Raw genomic sequence first — 21806 nt, 5'->3', positions numbered from 1 at the left:
GATTATTCACTAGAAAATGCCAGGCAATAAAACTGCCAAGAAACAATAAATTCCGAAATCCAAAATTTTTCAGGGATTTTTAATTCCAAAAAGAATTCCTAAAAGAATTCCAGAAAGTTTTCCAAACAATTAAAATTTCAGAAAGTGCCAGGCAAAATAAATTCCAATATCCAAAATTTTTTAGGAATTTTTTATTCCAAAAAGAATTCCAAGTAATAGTTCCAAAAAAATCCAAAAAGAATTCCAGGTAAATTTTCTAAAAAAAATTCAAAAAATGAAAATTTCAGAAAATGCAAGGCAAAAAAACTGCCAAGAAAAAATAAATTTCGAAATCCAAAAATTTTCAGTAATTTTTAATTCCAAAAAGAATTCCAAATAATAGTTCCAAAAACATTCCAAAAAAGAATTCCAGGTAAATTTTCTAAAAAAATTCCAAAAAATGAAAATTTCAGAAAATGCCACAATCAAGGTTATAATATTTGAGAAAAAAGGGAAATCCACCGGGAAATCTTTGAACCACAATCGATTTGTAAGTGCTCTAAAGTAGGTTAGAAGGGTAGAGTTTTAACTCTGAGTTTTAACATGAGACTTAAGACTTTAGGATTTGAGGATCCAAAAGTTCAAAAATAGTCCAATAAGACTCAGAATATAGCCTGGAAGTCTGCCAACCCCTCCCAAATTGAAATACTCGATTAAATGAAAAAGATAGCCAAAAATCGACTTTCTCGCCAGAACTTTAAATCTTGAAAAACGTTAAAATAACCAAAATTCTCAATATATTATGACCTTAATTGCAGGCAAAAAAACTGCCAAGAAAAAATAAATTTCTAAATCCAAAAATTTTCAGGATTTTTTAATTCCAAAAAGAATTCCAAGTAATAGTTCCAAAAAAATTCCAAAAATAATTCCAGGTAAATTTTCAAAAAAAATTTTAAATTTTTTCCTAATTAAGTCCACGATGAATTTTCCAAGAGATTTTCCCAAGAAAAAGAAATTCAAAATCCAAAATTTTTCAGGAACTTTTTATTCCAAAAGGAAATCCAGGTAATATTTTCCGAAAAATAATCCTAGGTAATTTCTTCAAGAAGATTTCAAGACAATTTTTCTTTTTAAGAATTCTACAAAAAAAGTAAACAGAAAATCTATTTCCACAATGATATTAAACGTAAAAAAATATTATTTTATTCTAACTTTTCAGTTTATATATATTCTAATTTATTTAAAATTTGGGGTTCGGGAGGAAACTAACTTATTAATTCTGTTTTTTTTCGAAACGCCCTTGGCGCTTTTTTATGGCGATTTTCATTATTTCAACCAAAAGGCTTTTTCTTAAACATTATCCAATTGTTACTTTTGTAAAGGGTAGCCTTCGTAGGGGAATTAATCACCATAGCAATATTTCGAAAACGAGCTAAGCGTTGCTTGTGACGTCATCTATGAAAGGTCTACTATGATAAGGTAACATTTCTTGTTTTTCGAGAATCTCAAAACTTTGACATATTTTTGAAACACTAGGTAGAAAGTTCGAATTATGTAAATAAGACTGTATCAGAAAAAGTCGTCAGACGTATGAAGGAATAGTTACTCTTGGGGTTCCAAATAAACGCCCCCCCGCTTGTTAATTTTTCGATTAAATTAATCTTCCAACCCTCCCGAAACTTATTAGGACCCCCCCCCCCGTTTATTGATTTTTAAGAATATTTTCAGCTGTCGAAGAGAAGGCCCCTTATTTTGCTCTAAATAGCCTGATTTTAGCCTATATTTATCAGAAGTACAATTTCCAATCCCCCCGGCAATTAGGTCCTCCATCCCCCGTTTATTAAAATCTCGAAAACTTTCCACCCCCCCCGTTTATTCGAACCCCCCATTTATTTGGAACCTAAGAATATAGATAAGAAAAATCTAACGCAAATGGTCGGAAGGAAAGATGGGGGAGGGGGCATAGGAATATAAACAACTTTTCAAAGCCTGTGTCCCCATCCATTATTTTTCTGTGTTAAAAATAATACAAATCTAAATGTAAAATAAAAATCATTGAAGTGGTAAAGTAGATTTGCTGAAACACCAAGCGTTACATCATTTATAAATGCTCGTGTTTACCCGTGCACTAAACTGTTTATGAAAAAATTCCAGCGTGCAATTATGACTCATAACATATGCATTTTTATGACAAATCTTCAATACATTAGTCCAGGAACCTTTCTATCTTTCCGTACACTGTTTCGACTGTATGGCTATTTGGAATATTTTCAGAAGTATGTTGGTAGGAAGTGTGGCGTTGTGTTTGCATCGTGGCAACACAATGCAGATGAATGATATCTTTGATGAAGCTCAGTGGGGTGTGTATGTCATTTATCATGTTAAAATAAAACGGTCCATATTTATCAAAATTTAAATAGAAATTCGTTATAATTTAATCATAATTCAATTGGTGTAGGCGATTGTAACTGTAACTCAAAGTTGTCGCAAACTTCGGTCCTTATTTGTCAAATTGTATTAGTATTAAGTTACTATTTTTTATAATTTTCCAACGTTAAATAAAGTGAAAATCAAAAAAATCAAATTGTAAAAAATTATTCATCATAAATCATAATTCAATTGGTGTAGGCGATTGTGATTGTAATTGTAACTCAAAGTTGTCGCAATCTTTTAAATAGTCTTGATAATCAAAACCCGGCGGTATTTCTAACTCTGTGGAAACAGCTTCACCGGGTATGTTTATAGGGAAATTTTCGAAATTTTGTTGACAGGAAGTGTGACCTTCTACCTGTGTCGTGGTCAAGGTAGATGAATAAGATGGTGTGGGAAATTCGACTTGTAGATGATAGATAGCCTCAGTGTTGCTTGTTGGAGTTTTCCGTTTTATCTTAAGTGCTTGACTGTAAGGATTTCTAATATGGCGTTGACGTTGGCGTGTGGTGGGCGGTTTTGAGTAGTTCGTAACAGGTATCTCTAACGCTTCGAATATAGCTTCGTGCTCAGCGGTTATTGAGGCATTTTTGTACGTTCTTTGTCCAAAGCTTTTACAATTTGATGAATTTTCGACAGCTTTTGATGGTTCTAAGAATAGAAAAATGGATTTGGTAAATCTGGAGTCGTGTATAATATTTAAGCTTAGTAACAATCCGCAGAGCTTTGGTTCGAGCTTGAGAGAAGATTTAGATTTAACTAACGCAACTGAGCAGAGTTTTCTACAGCGGTCGGGTGAAGAAAAAAAGTGTCAAATTCTAAAATTTTGAGTCAAACCAAAAAGAAAAATAAGTTGACTTATTATTCACACTGATAAAGAAAATAGGAGGGATCCGCGCTTCATTTAGTAAAATCCACTCACCGTTCATTTGTACAGTTTGTTGTGAAAGCTCATTAATTGGTTTATTGATGTATTCGCTGTCCCCAGTTGCCGTGATTTCCATGCAAGGTGAAATCCAGGGGCCATTGCTGGGAGACTCTTGGAAAGCATAGCGTGGAAAGGTGTTCAGCTCTGAGGATGGACAGTAAGTGTGTTGATCTTGTTGGCAATCTACAGCGACTGTATTCTGGTGTTGAAGGTTTGCTTGTTGATTGTTGCTGCTCCATAGATGAATGCTCTGTTGAACTGGCTTGTTCCCAGTGTTAAAGAAGCTTCCAATATTTACATTCTGATTCCCCTGGTTCTGGAGGAAAGCTGTCATTTGTTGAGCTGATTGGTTATAGTTTGCAGTACCATTATTTTGGTTGTATACCAGCGATGGAAAGGTGAAAGTTTTATCTTGGTAATGGCTGGTATCATTACATTGGGATAAAACTTGACCTGAGAGTTGATCGTTGCCTTGATTCAATAGAGCATGCGCAACTTGTCTGTGGTCTGGTTGTAGCGAATCGGTCATGGGACTAGTTATAGGGTGGACAGAGTCTGGGTCATATCCAGTTATAGCTGGAGTCTGAGTCATAAACTCAGTGTTTCGTAAAGCTATGCTTTGTCGGTTGAGTTCCGTTTTCTGGTATGTCTGAAAATATGTTGGATTGTTTGGGATTTGTGTTTGAGATGGTGTGAAAGCATAACCATCAATTGGTGTATTCCAGTGAGAGTTGACCATGAATTGTGAAGTATGATCATTCCTTTGCTTTTCCATCAAGTTAGATGTTTGGGAGAAAAGAGCATTTGCACTAGGATAGTTATTCTTTTGGCCAAACCCCTGAACACCGTTGCCTCCGAGAGGATTTCTCGGTGCTTCAGAATTTTCCACCGCGACCATTTGGGATACTTCTGGAGTGATTAACGAAATGCTTTGGTCTGCGTCTCCAGTTTGTCGAAACAAGTTTGGCTGGGCGTTATTGCTCCTGTCATTGGACGTGATATGATTTGGCACACTGTTTATGGGCGTTTCTTCGTCGGCTGGTTTCCCATTTCCTGGTTCCTGAATACACTTGGGAGCGAGCGTTGCTAATTTTCTATAATTCTCGTGCAGCATTTTCAACTGATCTTGTCTTGGGAAGGATAGAAGGTTCTTTTCTTCTTGTGACGAAGGAAGAATAAAGATGTCGATTTTCAAATACACTTCCTTTAAACTGATAAGTTCGCATAATTCTCGGATAGCTATAAAGGAAGAACAAAAGTTTTTTAAACTGTGAAATGATATGTTCCTTTATATCAAAGGGTTCCATAAAGGTTTTTGAGAAGGGACCTGATTTAAATTTCTAAGGAATACCCCTGAATAAAAGTCGATTTTCAAATTTCAAAGGGGCAAAAGATTATAGTTCTATCCTCACTTTACGGTATAAAACAATTTTTCCAAGGACAATTATCCCTTTTCGAGGGGCCTTTCGCAAGATTACCATATTTCCAGGGGATAACCAAAAAAATTGTTAGGGGTTTTCTAAGCACTTTTGTGTCCGTATACCGGCCAAAATACTCAAGATTGAGTCTTTGAAACTCAATCCAAAATAAATGAGAACTTAATATTTTTTGTTGTTTATGAGCAACAATAACTAATTATCATCTAAATATACAAGAGTCTTCGAGAGTTCGCCCTCTGAACAACCACAATGCCCCCAACATTCACAAATGTACAGCTTTGCTGAGCAAGTTCCCTTTCAGGCATATTAGAAATTCAATCTAAGTTTACAAAAACGGCCCCAGCTCAATGTGGTTAAAAGAATCACTAGCTGTGAATGGATATTAAATGGAACATCTCATTACCAAACAAGGGCAGATAGACGAATAATCATATACTGGTATGAAGAAGTGAACTATTTGGGGAATATTAAGCAGATATTCGACAAGAAAAATCAAAATTAATTACAAAACGTTCGAATTTCTTTCTGTTTATCTGTTTTTTTATCTGTGACATTTAAATAATTATTTGATCAATAAACATTTTCTTTATGCTCGCTGCTACAGAAGAGATATCTTGCTATCGGATATCTAAAAATAATCGACAGTGCGTTTTGCTTAGAGGTGGACGATAATCATATATATACCAGAGAATTGTTAGGAACACCCAGATATTTCAATTACACAAATCGGCGGTGACACTCACCTTTGTTCTCTTTGCCTTGTTTATATCCCTTGTGAGCTTCCTTTGGTAAATTGTCTAAATCGAGTTGACTTTCGATCGATTTTTTGAAATCATAAACTTGATGAATATCTTCTGCAGTGTAAAGGTTGCCATTCTCGTCCGTGAGTTTCTTGATAAAGTAGCGAAAGTATTTTTGTAAAATTCGACGAATTGCAAGATCTTTAATACTGAAAAATAAGATGGAAAAAAAAGTTATTTTCTGTTCACATGAAAAGCAACATGCTTTAGCTTATTTTAGAAGTTTTGAAATATGAATTTTGACTGGAGAGTAACTCAAAATCTCATATTCTAGTCATAATGAAAAGCGAATGTTACTAAATATTTACTAATCTCTACACAGCTTAGCCATCAAAACCCTAAACTTTTTTGATTACCTGAAAGAGATAATCAGATGGTTTGAAATATTTAGCTTGTAGACTCCTTCTGTGGTCCCTTTGAGTAGCAGACTCACAAATGTACAGACAAAATGAATCGCTCAAACCATCTGAATTAGGTACGGAAGAAAAGATAGATTGAAACGAAGCGTTGACGATGGGTCATTCCATTTTCTATTCGTACATGGGTGTGTAAACATTTCCAGGTGGTCCAAAAAGAAGAAATTCTAGGGGGGATTATTTTGCATTTTACAAGGCAGCTTGATTATAGTTTTTTTTTGCTAATTGCTTCCAAGGAATGACTAAGCATTATGGTTAGCTCGTTTAGATTTCAATTTTTCGATGGACAACAGAGAGCTTTTCGAAAATTTTGCTATTTTCCAGGATTATCCACAAAATTTCAAGATTTTTTTAGCTAGGAAAGATTCGTACACCCCCTGCTTTGATATTAAATGAAACAGCCAAATGTACCTTGGGAGAAAACAGTTTTTCAAACTTACTCTACGGTGGTGGTAGAATGAGGCGGAACACAAAAGCATCGGGCGCCTACTTCCATTTTAGTTTTCTTGTCAACCACAGCATGCGGATGAATATAATGACCGTCTTTGTCAGTGACTAACATGCATACGAACGCCATAAACAACGTGTTTGGTGTCGGATTTGTAACCTGTTGGAAAAAGCAGGAAAAGTTTATGCGAGGAGAGGCAGATATTCCACTGGCATTTTTGAAAAAACATGCATGAAAAAATGCCAAAAATAGCAGATAAAAATGCTAAATAATGCCAATTTCAAATGGAAAAACATGAAAAAGATACTGAAAAGTAGAGATATTAATCAACGAAATCCCCGTGTTTCCCGTACCTAAAAACAGTGATGTAGACATGATGAAAAATCGATCCACAATTTTACCTTAGTTTCCCTGAATTTTCTGACTAATTTAGGTATATACTGTATAGCTCGTACAGCTTGTACGATACAACAATATACAACACTAATACAACAGTGTCAACAATTACCTCAATATCACAAACATAAGTAGAAATCATTTTACTTAGAATTTATTAATCAATTAAAGGCTGAAATTAAAAATGTAGCCCACCATGGTTGGACAATAGGGAAAGTTTATGATTTTCAAGATACAAAAAGTGTCTTTTCAAGGGTGGAAAACTATATAGAAAATAACTGATTGAAATGTAGGAGCAATATAACTAAGAATCAGAAAAATGTACATAAGGCAAATTTTAGCTTTAGGGAGCCCTGTTCCTGAAAATACCAAGGTTGGCCCCAAAGGAGAAATATTTAAAAATCATGTAGTTATATCCAGACACTAGAATACAAGCTATTATGCAAGAGATATTTTTAAAAATAGTGCTTTAAAAAAACCCTGTGTTTTAGTGAGGTTAAGTAAATCGGTATAATCACGACAACGGACGAAAATGTAACAGGCTAGTGAGTTTCAACCAATCAATTTTCGTATTTTCACTAGCCTGTTACATTTTTCGTCGGTCGTCGCGATTATCCCGGTATACTTAACCTCGCTTTTGACGAGGTCATGGACCTGTCTAAACCCAGGAAAAATAATGAGGTGGTTCAGTGACATGTGGTCTTGATAAAACTGCCATTGGCTACTTGTTTTTTTTAAGTAGAGTTTGAACGGAGTAAAATGATTATGCCTGACACATCCTTGCTTTAACATTTCTGTCAATGGTATTTATTGAAAACTTAGGATAATATTTAACGTTGCCCACCATGGTTGGGCAGGGGGAAAATTTTAGAACTTTGGGGTGCTGAAAGTGCTATCTTGAGCTATCTTTAATGAATAATGTGAATATCAGGATAGAGAAGAGACAAAATAAACTAAATTCCCTGATATTCTCTGAAAAACATGCCGAAATGATCCAAAACATGCCAAAAATTATGAAAAATGCAAAATTCAAGGGGGGGGGGGGGGTCGTGCAGTTGGTACCCGACATCATGATGACTAACTACAAAATTGAAAATTTGAGAGTATACCCACCACTCCTTAGCAGTTAGTACCCAAAAGTACTAAGTGTATTTGACCATTGACAGGTTGACACCACCCCTATTTGCATTTAGCACCCTGAAGTACTAAGCGCATTTGACTATTGACAGGTTGGTACCACCCCCTATTCTGCCCGGTTTAATGGTCTTCTTTGACCGGCACTCGGGGTAATCACTATTTGAAACCTGTCAGTACCCTAGGCAGCCCTAGAGTTGACACTAACAGGGCCGGCGAATCGGTTTTAAAAGTGAGGGGGCTAAATGATATAGTGACTAAGGAGGCCCAACCATGGTTGGGGCCGACGGGCCGGAAAATTTTTGAAATTATAGTACTCTACATTGGCCTAGAAGTGGTCTAAATTTAATTTTTGTGAAGTTATTGGAATGAAAAAATCAAAAAAGTTAGGCGTTTTTTTATACTGATAATCACCAAAGAATATACTACTATATAATAACAAAATGAAACCCTTTAAGTAAATAAAGCGGACGTTAACATGTTCAAAATTCATAAGTAAAAGTAGATTGAGAGCTTTAACAGTAAGTATAAAGTAATAAAAATTAAAATTTTCCAAATTAATTAAAATGACGCTCTCGAGTCCACACAAATCTCTACCAACCTCATCTAAATCAAGTTTAACCCTTAGATTTTTATATGGATATGGAGCAAAGAAAGATTGTTAAACCGTTTTGGCTTCATTGTTGAACGTAGCCAAGTCTTTTTTCTCACCCTCTCTTTCTCTCTCTCACTCTTTTTTTTTTTGCAAAAAAGTGGGGGGGGGGCTACAGCCCCCCCTAGCCCCCCCCCCCCCGGTTTCGCCGGCCCTGACTAACCTTGGTGATTTTTCTCTATTTGATTTATAATAAATACAAAGCCCAACATTATATGGTACAAAGCTACAAATCTCAACATAAAGTAAAGTCTGCCCAACATATTAGGTTTAAAGTCCCAGAAATAAAACATCACTTTTGCATTGTTTGACACACAACTTGAAGCAAAGCTAAAGAAGACATTTCAGTGCTGTGCAAATTAATAAAAACAAAAAGCTGGCTGACAAGCACAGCTAACAAAACGTAAATCATAATGACGTAATTTAGTAGCGGCGCACAATTTCAAAACTATTCCTTATGGGATTTAGATTCAAGCTTTGGTCTCTCAAGTCTCGAAAGTGAAACAATTAAAGCTCCTACATTGAAAAAGGCTATTAATATGGATAAGACCAGTTTTTTGTGCATTTAGTACCCTAGAAGTACTATTTGATTGATTAGAAATTTATGGCACACCACCCCTCATAGCAGTTAGTACCCTAAAAGTACCCTTTGATTGAGTTGAAATTTATTTTACACCACCCTATACAGCAGTTAGTACCCACAAAGTACTAACTGCAAATTTCAAAAATGAAATATGACCCACCACGGTACTAACCGTCACGATGTCTGGTACCAACTGCGTGACCCCCTGCCAAATTTGCAATAATCATGAAAATCATGAAAAACATGCCGAGTGGAATCTCTGAGGCGTTTAAAAAAGAAGAGGGGCGTTTAATATAATTAATACGGTAGCTATCAAATAAGGTGAATCTTGTATGATAATAGCCACAAAGTCCTTTACCTGAAGAAGCCTTATGTCTATAAAATGGATGATCAAGTACACTGAGTAGCAGAAAGTAGGGGTTAAAATTGCAGACAGTGAAACCACATAGGCACCCAGGGAGGGGGCACTCATATGGTCCGACCCACGGTATGTACCGCCTTTAAGGGTAGGTTTGCCCATTGTTTTGCATTTTGTTCATTTTCACCAAAATAGGACATTATATCAAACTACACTGTAAGGGCCAGAAACGTTCGATAAAATGCACTGTAAGGGTATCTTTTCACTCCTCAAGTGCTGCACTGTATAAAGTGTCCGATTTTGAAAGTCATTTTTTTGGCGGCACATGCCGTCGTTTAGAAATCGAGTGCCCCCCCCCCCGGGCATAGGAACTACAATGGACAGATAAAAAATTCTCTATTAAGAATTTGTGAGTAACGAGATGAACGTTGATGAGTTGAATATAGGGATGGTTGTCAAACTAAACTACAACAGTCTAAAAAATATGTACTAATAAATGTTATGAGACTTGCACACATACAGGAGACGTCATGAATAGCAACATCAGCCTAAAGATTGAAAAATTCTAAGTTCTATCTCGTCACAAGGATTCAGTACAAAATCTTACTACAGTCAACTCTCTCTCTAATTCGAAGAAAATTTTAGGTTATTTAAAGATCGAATTAGAGAGAGAGAATAAACTGTAATGGAATACGTACCGCAAATTGAGGGTATTGAGCATTGCCCTCTCCTTTCAAATGTCCGTGATTTAGACCTTCATCCTTTGTCCGGAATTTCATCTGTAAAACAGCAAAAAAAAAGTATGCTTTAATGGGCTATTCCAGGAATAGTCAGTACCCCCCAGTGTTGAGGAGGAGTGACGCACATGCTGGTCTGGAAAATGAAAATTCCAGGGCGGTCAGTAAAACGAGGTCAAAAACCCAGGGTGTTTAAAAAAAATAAGAACAAAAAATCCAAGGAGGTCCTGAAAAATTGGGGAAAAAATCCAGGGCGGTCCTCAACATAGGGGGTACAATTTTTTTTCTAGAAAAGCCCAATATAAGGCAAAACACGTTTTTTTATAAGAACATAAATTTTGAAGCCTTTAGATGTTCTTAAGGGCTCTGAGCATAGTCGAAAAATTGATTTTAGTATTAGAACATAAAAATTTTCTTTTCAGTTCTTTTAGGTTTTTTAACACTTTCAACAAAGAATTGCCTTCAAGTAAGAGTAATTAAGAATTTAATTGCAAGCACTCAAGGTAAATGACCTACCAGACGTTCGGCCCTTAAGGGTAGAAAATTGTGATAAAAGGCCAATTTTTTGGTAAAATTGGCATAAAATTGGTCAATTTTGGAGGAAAAATTCCACATTTTCTTGGAAAATTGCAAAAATTTTCGTCCTTACGGGCGAGAAATTTTGAAAAAGTGCACTGTAAGGGTATGATTTTTCATGGAAATTCACTGCACTCTAAGGGTCCGATTTTAGAAGCCAAATTTTGGGCCGAACGTATGGTCGTTTTCAGATCGAGTGCCCCCCCGGGTGTTGGTTACATCAGTCAGAAAAACACAATTTATACACGACAATTATGAAAAATTCACTATGGTCAGAGTTCTTAACTTTTTGAGTTGTAAGCCTAAAGATATTCTTAATATGTTCTTATTTTCACCGTTTTTTGAGTATTTATGTCCATTTTCCTAAGAAATTGTGTGTTTTAGAGTCCGCGAAGCCTTAACATGTTCTTAACTTGTTCTTAACATTTTGGGCATCGAAGCCTTATGTTCTTATATAGTTTAATATTAAAAAAAAACGTGTTATCGTCTCAAAAAGATTCTTAGGAAATGTATTCTTATAAAAAAGGTCAAGTTAGAGAAGGAATGATAAAGTAGCCTGTATCAGACCACCTTACCATTTTTGATTTATAATTGAATGACGTCAAAACCTCGAAAAATTTAATACAATGGTTCCAAGTGACATCAATCTTCCCATGGCAATATTCTGATAAGATTTTTATGAAAGTTACAATCGAAACTGAGGTCCCATCTGATATAATAGGCTGACAATTATCGAATTGGAGGAGCGTTTACTTTCGAGTATTTATTTTTCTTCCGCTTTTGAGGAGCTCGTTAAGATCGAGTTTCGATCTAAATCCACTTAGAAGGGATTATTTTCTTCCTAAGTGCCTTTTTACGTCAATCCAATTTAAATAAATCTCTTTGATTGGTTAAAAACTTAAACGTTTGACGATAACTGTACGTGTCTGTAAAAATGATTATCCCCTTGTTATTGTTAATTGTTATTTAAGTGTTTATTTAGGGGGTATTAGAGAGTTGAGTGCTTCTAAAATGCCTGAATTCATGATACTACATTTCTTCTATTTGTTGATCTAAGTGCAGCTTTCGACCACATACCACGAAGCTGGCTCTTTGAAAGTATAAAACTGCGCTTCCCTGATAGATCCATCCCTCGAACTTTCGAAATTCTTCAAACCTTGTACGAAAATACCACCCTCACCTACGACGATGCTATGATATCCTTCAAAACGACTTCCGGTGTGCGTCAAGGGGGACCCGAAAGTCCCTTTTTGTTCAATTTATATCTAGACTTCGTTATGAGAGTATTTATCGAAAAATGTAAAGATGATAACCGAATCAAGTTCTTCAAACACAAATATCGAGTTAACCCACAAGCACACTCTCGTGCAGAAAGATTCGAGATGAAGCAGTGGTATAAGAACTTGGGGAGAAGCGACTCTCAATTGGTGTGGATATGCTGATGACATCGTCCTCTTTTTACTTTCACTCGAGGGTATCAGTGCTGCAACAGAGCTTTTGGATTTAACTTTCACTGCCTTTGGTTTGACAATCAATGTCTCGAAAACCGAAACAATGACCATCAATCAAGAACAATATCTCGATTCTATCGTATCTTTTCGTGAAGCAACTCTCAAAATGTCAAGAATTCAAATAGCTTGGTGCTGTCCTTAGCAACTTCACAAACACAGGGGAAGCAGACTCAATCAACGAATTCACTTGCAATTGTAAAATTCGCCCAAATGTCTAACCTGCTACAAAACTTCCAAATCAACCTACGTGTTCGTATCTTCTTCCTCAACAGTTTCGTCAGGAGCCGGTTAACGTATTCATGTTAGAACTGGAACTTAACGTCTCTCCAGTACGACCGCCTCGATGTCACCTATAGAATGTTTTTGAGGAGAATGGTCAGAGGTGGATTTCGTTATGTAGATGAGGTCAATAATGGTTTTCGATACGTCATTAGCAACAACCAGCTTCACACTATATGTGGTACCTCAGATGTTAATGTTTTTATCAAACAACAACAACGAAACTACGCAGCTCATGTTGTGAGAATGCCTTCTGGTCGCTTGAGTAAATTGTTAATGTTTAATGATGATAAAAATTGCAAACGTGGTAGAATTTCTTTGACTTTACTCGATCAAGTAATTAAAAATGAGAATTGTTCGATTGAAAAGTTTTGTGGACTGGCTATTGCAAAGAAAAATGCAAGATAGACAGAGAGTCTTCTTAAAGGGCTCTCTGTCCTTATTTTCTAGGAATAGGAAATAGTAAAATTTTATATATATATTAATCGGATTAATTTTGAGAAGATTATGAGAAGAAAATTACTATCGAGGTTGATAGCCCACGTCGATGGAGTAAACAAGCCTTGTGGGCTAGACCATAATCTCCTGTGTGGGATTCAATAGACCTTTTCAGAAATTACGTCACGAACATTACTTTCCTCTTATTCAAACAATTCCATGGTGATTATGACCCTTGAGACATTAAATTATTTTTTTATAAATAGAAAGTAGTTTTAATAAAACCCGCTGGGACCATGGCAATAATTTTAAAACGAGGAAAGTGATGCGTTCGTGACGTAATTTATGTAAAGGTCTATTAGTCACCACAAAAGGATTTAAAATTTGTCACTACAGTATATGGCCCCCAAAACGGAGACGGCCCCCAAAACGGAGGTTTTCATTAAAATGAAGATTCTGGTCGTGTTCAGACCAAGGTTTAAAGCAATTAGGTCTACATGTTTCTTTTATATTCCTTTTGTATTTAACGGCACGCTTCTCATTAGTTAAACCAAAGTTTAAAAAGGAATCACCCTCTGGTTTAAAAAAAAGTTTTTACGATTTCGTTACAGTTTTCTGAATAGACGAAATCAGAATTCGCAAGTGAAAAGCATGCTCCTTTTGTAAATGAAGAATAAAGAACGTGAAATTTATGACTTAGAGACGCTCGGAGCATCTCTAGCAGTAATGGCTTCAACGAACACGAATTAGTGTTTCGCAGAGGGATTCCCTGAAATCTTTTTTGTTTCAAATTATCTCAAGAGAGAAGATGACATGATTTCAAGCTAGGAAAGGAGATTCCTCGAGATCGCCAATCGATGATAACAAAAGAAAAGTGATTATAATTGAATTCCCATATCAACAAAATACTACTTAAACCTTAAACTTAAACTTTCAGGTCTGAACACGACCTCTGACTTGTAGATTTATCAGAATTAAACGATTTTTGTTTATTTTGAAAGAATGATGGTTGTACTTGGTTGTTTTTGCTGGTTTGAGACGGATGCAAAATAACATATTTGCCTCTAGAGGAAATATTTTAACACCAAAATTAGATAAAAATTGCATATAACTCACTCTAGCTCCTTGGATATTGAAAATAAGTTATGAAAACGGGGTATAGGAAAATTTCTACATCTAATGCCGTTCAGAAAATGCAAATACATCTGTGCCTTTAGAGGCTGGGTAAAAGATATAGCATCTTGAAGGTCAATCAGTATTTTGGAGCCCTAGAATCAGCATTGACAAAACCGAAAATTCTAAATATGAGAAAAAGCAAAAAATCTTGGAATTCTATTCCTATCACCTTGAGTTAATAATTTATAACAAAAAATTAACATTATATATAAAAATTTTCGCTGAATGAGCAAAAACGGCAAATTCTGTAATTTTTTTGCAAAATATAGGAGAAAAATATCTTTAAAGCTTAATATTTTCAGTTTCATTTTTTTTCTAAAATTTTCACAGCTTATTCCATACATGAATGGAACTATTTTCAAAAGAGATTTGTTTTCAAAAACTTGATTAAGACGTTGTTAAATCAAAATTGTCATTTTGAAAATTTCTAAATTTTCAGTTTGGACTTTGCAATATTGAAAATCTTGAAATATTTTATAAAAATCATAAATTTTACATCCATCGTGTCGTAAATTTAAGGGAAAACACAAATATGTTCATAATTTTTCCCCCTTTTACCACCGGGCTTAATAATTTGATTTTAGCTACACCTCCGTTTTGGGGGCCCCAAACCTGCATTTTGACAACCAGGGGTATGCTGTAAAAAATTTTATCAAATAAATTCATGCCAAGACCCTCTAAATCATATTTCAAAACTATGGTCAAAATTTTGTATTCATATCTTAAAGATATCTCGAGAAATCGCTAAAATTTCAAACCTCCGTTTTGGGGGCCATTAGAAAAAAGCTACCTATCTTTAAGCGATTGAAAAATATTGTTAAAATTGAAAATTTTGAAAAAGAACTTCCAGGAAATAAAGTAGAGATGTTAAAGGTTTTCATACAGCAAAAATTTTTGTAAAATCTCTTTTCCTCTAGATTTGAGAGAAGTTTCAAATTTGATCGCCGTTTTGGGGGCCACATACTGTACTGTCAAAAACCGTAGAAAACATTACGCAATAAAATTCATGAATTAATAACTTACATTAGCGGGATGAACTGTCCATTCGGCCGTCGGCTGCGCTTCTTCTACATCTTGAACACATTGTGCAAATTCGTTACTCAATTGTCTGAGCGTTTGATGGTCAAACGGTTTATCGTACATTTTGACCTGAAAAAAGAAAGATACATTGAACTCTTTAATTGGAACCTCTATTATTCGAATATTTCTATAATTCGAACTCAAGTGTTGTTCCCTCAGTTGCCAAGTCATATAAATCACTCTCTGTAATTCGAATAAAAGTCCCTTGACCATCGAATTAGAGATAGTCGACTATCGAAAACGAAATGAAACCGTTTCATTGGTTAAGTTCAATTTTTACGTCACTTTTAACCAATAGAATGGCTCTATTTAAACCGTTGTGAACGTCAAAATTTGAAACGTAAAAAAAAGAAGACGTTACAAAGCAAAACAGATGGAAACGGTTTCGTTCTACTATTTTCATCGGAACAGAAACTTCTCCGTCATTTTGCTCCGAAACATTCCGAAAACAATATGAATTAGCCACGGATTTTTCACGTAGTAACGTCTATTCCACTTTGCGACTTTTTCGGATGTTATGAGTCCAGGTTTGCGGGCTCTAAACATTCGATTTTCAGGCCTGGCCTTGAATGGCGTGCTATAGCACGCGCACACGCTAGCACACACGTAAAATTATTTGCGAGTGCTAAAATAGCACGCCTAAATCAAGCAACAACAGGTATTGAAAGTCCAAATTTAAGGCTTGCAAGTGCTATAATGGCACACGCAGGCTTTTCTTCATGGCCAGGCCTGATTTTTGAAGCTCTTCGCTTGTAGCGAAAATATAAAATTTGCGTCAAAGCACTTGAAAGCTTTCTATTTTTCAAAAATAATCAAAGTGGAACTCACTAAGAAACGGGTAAGAACAATTCGAGGCGCAAAGTGACAAAAAAATAACAACAGCCGAGGCTCAGAAAAATTTAACTGGCTCTCATAGAAAAAAAGTCTCAATGACCTCAGACAATATTCTAAATTGTTTTAATATGATTGAAATTCAAATCACCCGGGTGACTCAAAAACATCGATCAGCCTCTTTAAAATCTTAGGGAAAAAAAAGTTAACGGAGAATAACATTTTAACCAAAACAAAATAGCGTCTGTAAACTTACTCCAAATTGCAAAAGATCTCAATCTCGGTTCCACAACCAAAATTTACAAAAAACACAAAGACCAATCTTCATCCAATTCATAACCTCTATTATTCATTGAACAGGAAAGGCAAAACAAGAATCAAATCAAATCTAATGTTACTGCAAAGTTGAGTTGATAAGCCCAGAGGTCCTCACTGTTCAAGTACATGCAAGACTTTAAAAATATGTTTGATTGAAGTGCCTGTTTTAAACGAATTAACTACTCGTTCTTTGATAACAATGACACAATGAAATAACAAAAAAAAAATTCAAACATTATGTAATGTTTTTTTCAAAAACAATACAAGCATTAATTTCACTTCTGAGAATAATCATTACGTCATTAGTGGTAACTATGGTCGTGTTCAGACATGAAAGTTTTAAGGCTTAAGTAGTACTAAGTTAAAATGGGAATCAAAAAATGCAACGACTTAATTGCTATTTCATCTTTTAGATAGATTACATAAGAGAGGAAATCCCCTTTTGAATGTTTGAGTGAGGCTTCGTTTTTGATAGAGAAGATCGCAAACAGTTGATAGTATATACACAACATCTTCAAACTGCAGAATGGTTGCTAGAATTGAAACATTAGCATTGCTTCTAGAGACTGATCGGACGTTTGCTGTTTTTGTGTACATTTCAGAGTTTCAAGTTCTTGGCCTTGCCGACAAAAATCTTGCGCTTGATCAATGGACGTAGAGCGTGGTTGATAGATGTTGATAAATGTTGGTTCAGCTGATCAGATTGATAATCCTGGCTTTGAAATGAGAGATTTCAGCTGGAGGATGGCAATTGAATTTGATCTTGTGATGTAGTGAAGAATTGTGCTGGACTTTGATGTCTGATATGCGGCTGGTTAAAACTAACCAACCACTCTTCGAATGTCGGTGGTTGAAAGGCGATTCGATACATACTTTTATAGGTATCCACCGTATCTTTATACATCTGCCTCCACTCTGCATTAGACATGATACTCCTTTTTTCAACTTCCACTTAAAACAACTTTCTTCTCTCTCTATCACTATTCATAAAAAATGAATTTAATAAATCGATTTTTTTCTTGCGGAGTGTGGGAATCTCCATACTTCGATCCATGATATTCTCATTAAAAGCCCATTAACCGCCTAAATTGCTAGAGACGCTCCGAGCGTCGCTAAGTCATAAATTTCACGTTCTCCTTTCATAATTTACAAAAGGAGCATGCTTTTCACTTGCGAATTCTGATTTCGTCTATTCAGAAAACTGTGATAATATCGTAAAAACTTTTTTTAAACCAGAGGGTGATTCCATTTTAAACTTTGGTTTAACTTATGAGGAGCGTGCAGCTAAATACAAAAGGAATATAAAAGGGATACTTTTATGGAGCTACCTGGTTATGCATTTAACACATTTATAATTGATATCTACATAAGCATTACCATTAAACAATCATTCAGAACACAAATAGTGACGATCTATTTAAATTAGTCGTTTGTTTCTTATAAAAAAACACGTTTAGAAACCAAAATTTCATGCTCTTGAAATATTCTTTCATATTATATTCAAGACTTCGAGAGCAAAAAAACATATCTCATCAAAAAATTCAGTAATTTTAAGAACATTGATGTATGCTTATTAATAGTTATTCTTAAAGATAAATATGCGTTTTTTGAGCTGAAAAATTCTTTTTTTACAAAAATCTGCTTGAGCCATCTTTTACCTACTTTCACGCAAAAAGTCAGAAAAAAAGCTGAAATTTACCCCAAAGTTTTTTTCTCCAAAAATCGAGCTCCGTCACATTCGAGGGTTTATAGTTATGCATCTTTGTGCAAAAAATCATAAAGAATCAAAGAGCCAATCTCGAAAAAAGCTAATACCTAAGTAATTGATAGTGTGCTTTTATAAAAAAATATCGAATTTGGCCAGTTTTTCTATAAAAACAAGCCAAGCAACCAAAATTTCATGTCTAAACACACATCTTCTTTAAAAGTAAGCCCTCATGAGTAAAAAAAACATCTATCTCATAAAAAAATTGAGTAACTTGACTAAGAACATTGATGTATGCTTATTAATAGTGATTCTTATAGATAAACATGCGTTTTTTGAGCCAACAAATTTTTTTTGCAAAAACCTGCTTGAGCCATCTTTTACCTATGATGGTACCCTACTTTCCCGTAAAAAATCAGAAAAAATTAACGACCTAATTTTTCACAAAGTCCAAAAAATTTGCCCCCAATTTTTTTTTTGAAAATCGGGCTCCGTCACATTCGAGGGTTTATAGTTATGCATCTTTGTGCAAAAAATCAGAAAAAACTAACGAGCCAATCATGAGGAAAGCTAATAACGAACGTATGGACGAACAGACGAACAGACGAGCGGACAACGGTTAATTTATAGGACCTCCACCGGGGTAGGTCCAATAAACATGTAGACTTAATTACTTTTAAAACCTTGGTCTGAACACGATACCTATGATAAAATACACTTGGTACAGTAAAATTTTGTTGAGGCTTATAGTTATTTTGGGCATTTTGAGCCTCAAATTGTTCCTACCCTGTTCTTATTTATAGGGTGAAATTGAGGTATTTTAGGCGTTATACCCAATTTTTACTACTTTGGCCCCTAAATTGCTTAAAAATGAGTAATTTGAGGCTCAGCTTTGCTCTAAAATTGTTCTTATTTTTTGGCGATTTTGTGCCTCAATGCTTTTATGAAAATGTTCTTATACAGTAAAAGAAAAAAATTGGGGTAAGATGTCACTTCCCGGACTAAGATTCGACTGACTCCGGAATAATTTCCGTTATTCTTTCCCGGGATAGCCGACCGGGCCGCTCAGAGTTGATAGGTGCATTGCTTACTTTAAATCGTATAAGAATGCTAGTGAAAATGTATAAATTTCATATTTAATTTTATTCGGTGGGAAAGGGATGTTCTTTGATTTTTCAGTTAAACAAATTCAAGTCGTGTCTCCAAAATGCCCAAAGTTGAGAACAATTTAAGATTAGCTCTATTTATACTGAGACGATTAATTTGTCTGAGATGAGCAATTTAGAAAATGAGCATTATGGAGGAGTGTACTTTCCATTCATGTTTCAATAAATAGAATCTCCTCCAAAGATCACATTTTACAAACTACTCGCCTCAGACGATTTTTCCGTCTCAGAATAAATGGAACTATTAAGAACAACCTAAGGACAATCAGTGGTTGAGGATCGCTGAAGTTTAAGTAAGTTTAAAGTCGTAAGCTTAATGTTCATGTTATAAAATTCAACAAAAATGACCTTTATGATTACTCATACTCATTTGAAAATAAATAAACCAGCTGCGCTGGAAGCTCCGGCTTAAGAGATTCAAAGATGTGAAAGATGAGCTTGTTGAGTTAGTTTTGTTAGAATGTTACCCACTAACTACTAATCAGAACAGATCAGAAAGCAAAGTAATAATTCTATTGCAGAGCGAGTATGAGAAATAATCATAACAAATAAATAAACCAGCTGGAAGTTTAGCTCTTCTAAGTGCTTACACATGCACTTTCTTGCCTAAAGAACCAATCCCACCCCCGCCGACTCATCCTCGACTAAAAAGTTCCAAATTGGAGCTAAAGGAGATAAATATTTAGAAGTGAATATTTCCAAGTTCTTATAAATTAATTTTTTTCTAAACTTGCCAATAGCGAAGCCATGATGCGCCGTTGATTTGATTGTCCGGATAAAATTTTGGGGAGAAAAATAGCCTAAATTAGAGGCCACAGCTTTGAGTTAAGCATTATTTTTTTTGTTGGGATAATACTTGGAAAAGAGTAGGGATAAACCAAATAAAATGGTACAATAGTGTGTATGTAATAAATAGTGGTATATTTGGAAAAAACCTGTTTCGGGTTTGAAAAATCTTCAAAAGGGATGGTCGCCCCAGCCAATGAAATTACGACAAAGTCCAAAAAATATAATTTTCAGTTATAAAACTGTGAAAATTTCTCCAATCTTGTTCAAATTTTCACAGGAATTGTGTTTTAGTATCCTTTACTGAATTCTCATAGTGATATGTTTGTAAAAAATCTGTGTCGAGTTTGAAAAATCAAAAGGAACGGTCGCCAGCCGCAATGAAATTACGAGAAAGTCCAAAAACAATAATTTTCAGCCATAACACTGTGAAAATTTCTCCAATCTTGTTCAAATTTTCACAGGAATTGTGTTTTAGTATCCTTTACTGAATTCTCATAACGATATGTTTGTAAAAAATCTGTGTCGAGTTTGAAAAATCAAAAGGAACGGTCGCCAGCCGCAATGAAATTACGACAAAGTCCAAAAACGATCATTTTCAGCAAGCAATAACACTGTGAAAATTTCTCCAATCTTGTTCAAATTTTCACAGGAATTGTGTTTTAGTATCCTTTACTGAATTCTCATAGTGATATGTTTGTAAAAAATCTGTGTCGGGTTTGAAAAATCAAAAGGAACGGTCGCAAGCCGCGATGAAAAAATTATACGGCAAAGTCCAAAAACGATCATTTTCAGCCATAAAACTGTGAAGATTTCTCAATTCTTGTTCAAATTTACACTGGAATTGTGTTTTAGTATCCTTTATTGAATTCTCATAGTCATATGTTTGTAAAAAATATGTGTCGGGTTTGAAGAATCAAAAGGAGCGGTCGCCAGGCAGAGTCAACAATGATGAATACAAAGGATCATTTTCAGCCATAAACATAACACCACAAAAACTACTCAGATCGTTTTCAAATTTTCACTGTAATGTTGTAATTTTAGTATTCTCTTTTAAATTCCAATGGATGTGTGTTTGAAAGTTTCATTGTCAAGTTACACCTACAGAATTTTATGGTTTTGTTAACCATATGCAAGATTTAAACACTCGATCAGCTGACGATTCATGGCCAAAATTTCTCCAAAGTCTTTCAACATGTTAGAGAGCCAGTATGCATCAAATTTCTCATAAATCTAGTCCAAAACATCATGAATAATGATATGAAAATGATCAATTTTTCACTGAGATTTACGACACAGTCACAGTCAGCTAGTCCACTTTCGGCAGCCATCTTTTTCTTAAATACTTTTGGCCGGAATTCCCTTTCGGCCAATCAAATCACAGTATTATTGGAATCAGATAATCCGTTTTTATTAATTCGGAATAGATCATCGGATTAAATAAACAAACAAAAAATGTCTTGACCGTCGTCGTCTTCGGACGAGAGAGAATTTAAGGCTCCTAGGCCGGAGCAAATATTGCGGTTATTTTTTATTACTGTCTTGATACAGCATGTACATACCATATCACCAAATCTAACTAATTTGATTTATATTTGCTGTATTAATAATTCCAAAAATTAATAAGATGGTAATCTAAT

At 35.0% G+C, this 21806-nt stretch overlaps 1 protein-coding gene across 1 annotated transcript; it reads right to left on the bottom strand.

The window, feature by feature from the left end:
• Window positions 1–1966: 1966 nt before the first annotated feature.
• On the bottom strand, window positions 1967–16668 carry LOC136802512 (uncharacterized). Its single transcript, XM_067059251.1, has 7 exons — window positions 16448–16668; window positions 15304–15429; window positions 10262–10342; window positions 6433–6599; window positions 5520–5725; window positions 3332–4576; window positions 1967–3060 (listed from the first exon to the last, which is right to left on the bottom strand). The coding sequence occupies exons 2-7, from the start codon at window positions 15421–15423 to the stop codon at window positions 2588–2590; spliced, it is 2292 nt and encodes a 763-aa protein (XP_066915352.1). The 5' UTR covers window positions 15424–15429; window positions 16448–16668; the 3' UTR covers window positions 1967–2587.
• Window positions 16669–21806: the final 5138 nt, after the last annotated feature.

This window comes from Clytia hemisphaerica, unplaced genomic scaffold (assembly GCF_902728285.1).
Source record: "Clytia hemisphaerica strain Z4C2 unplaced genomic scaffold, Clytia hemisphaerica genome assembly, whole genome shotgun sequence".
In the NCBI taxonomy this organism is placed as follows: Eukaryota; Metazoa; Cnidaria; class Hydrozoa; order Leptothecata; family Clytiidae; genus Clytia; species Clytia hemisphaerica.
Note: the sequence above shows the minus strand (reverse complement) of the source record. Positions and strands in the feature narration are given on the sequence as shown.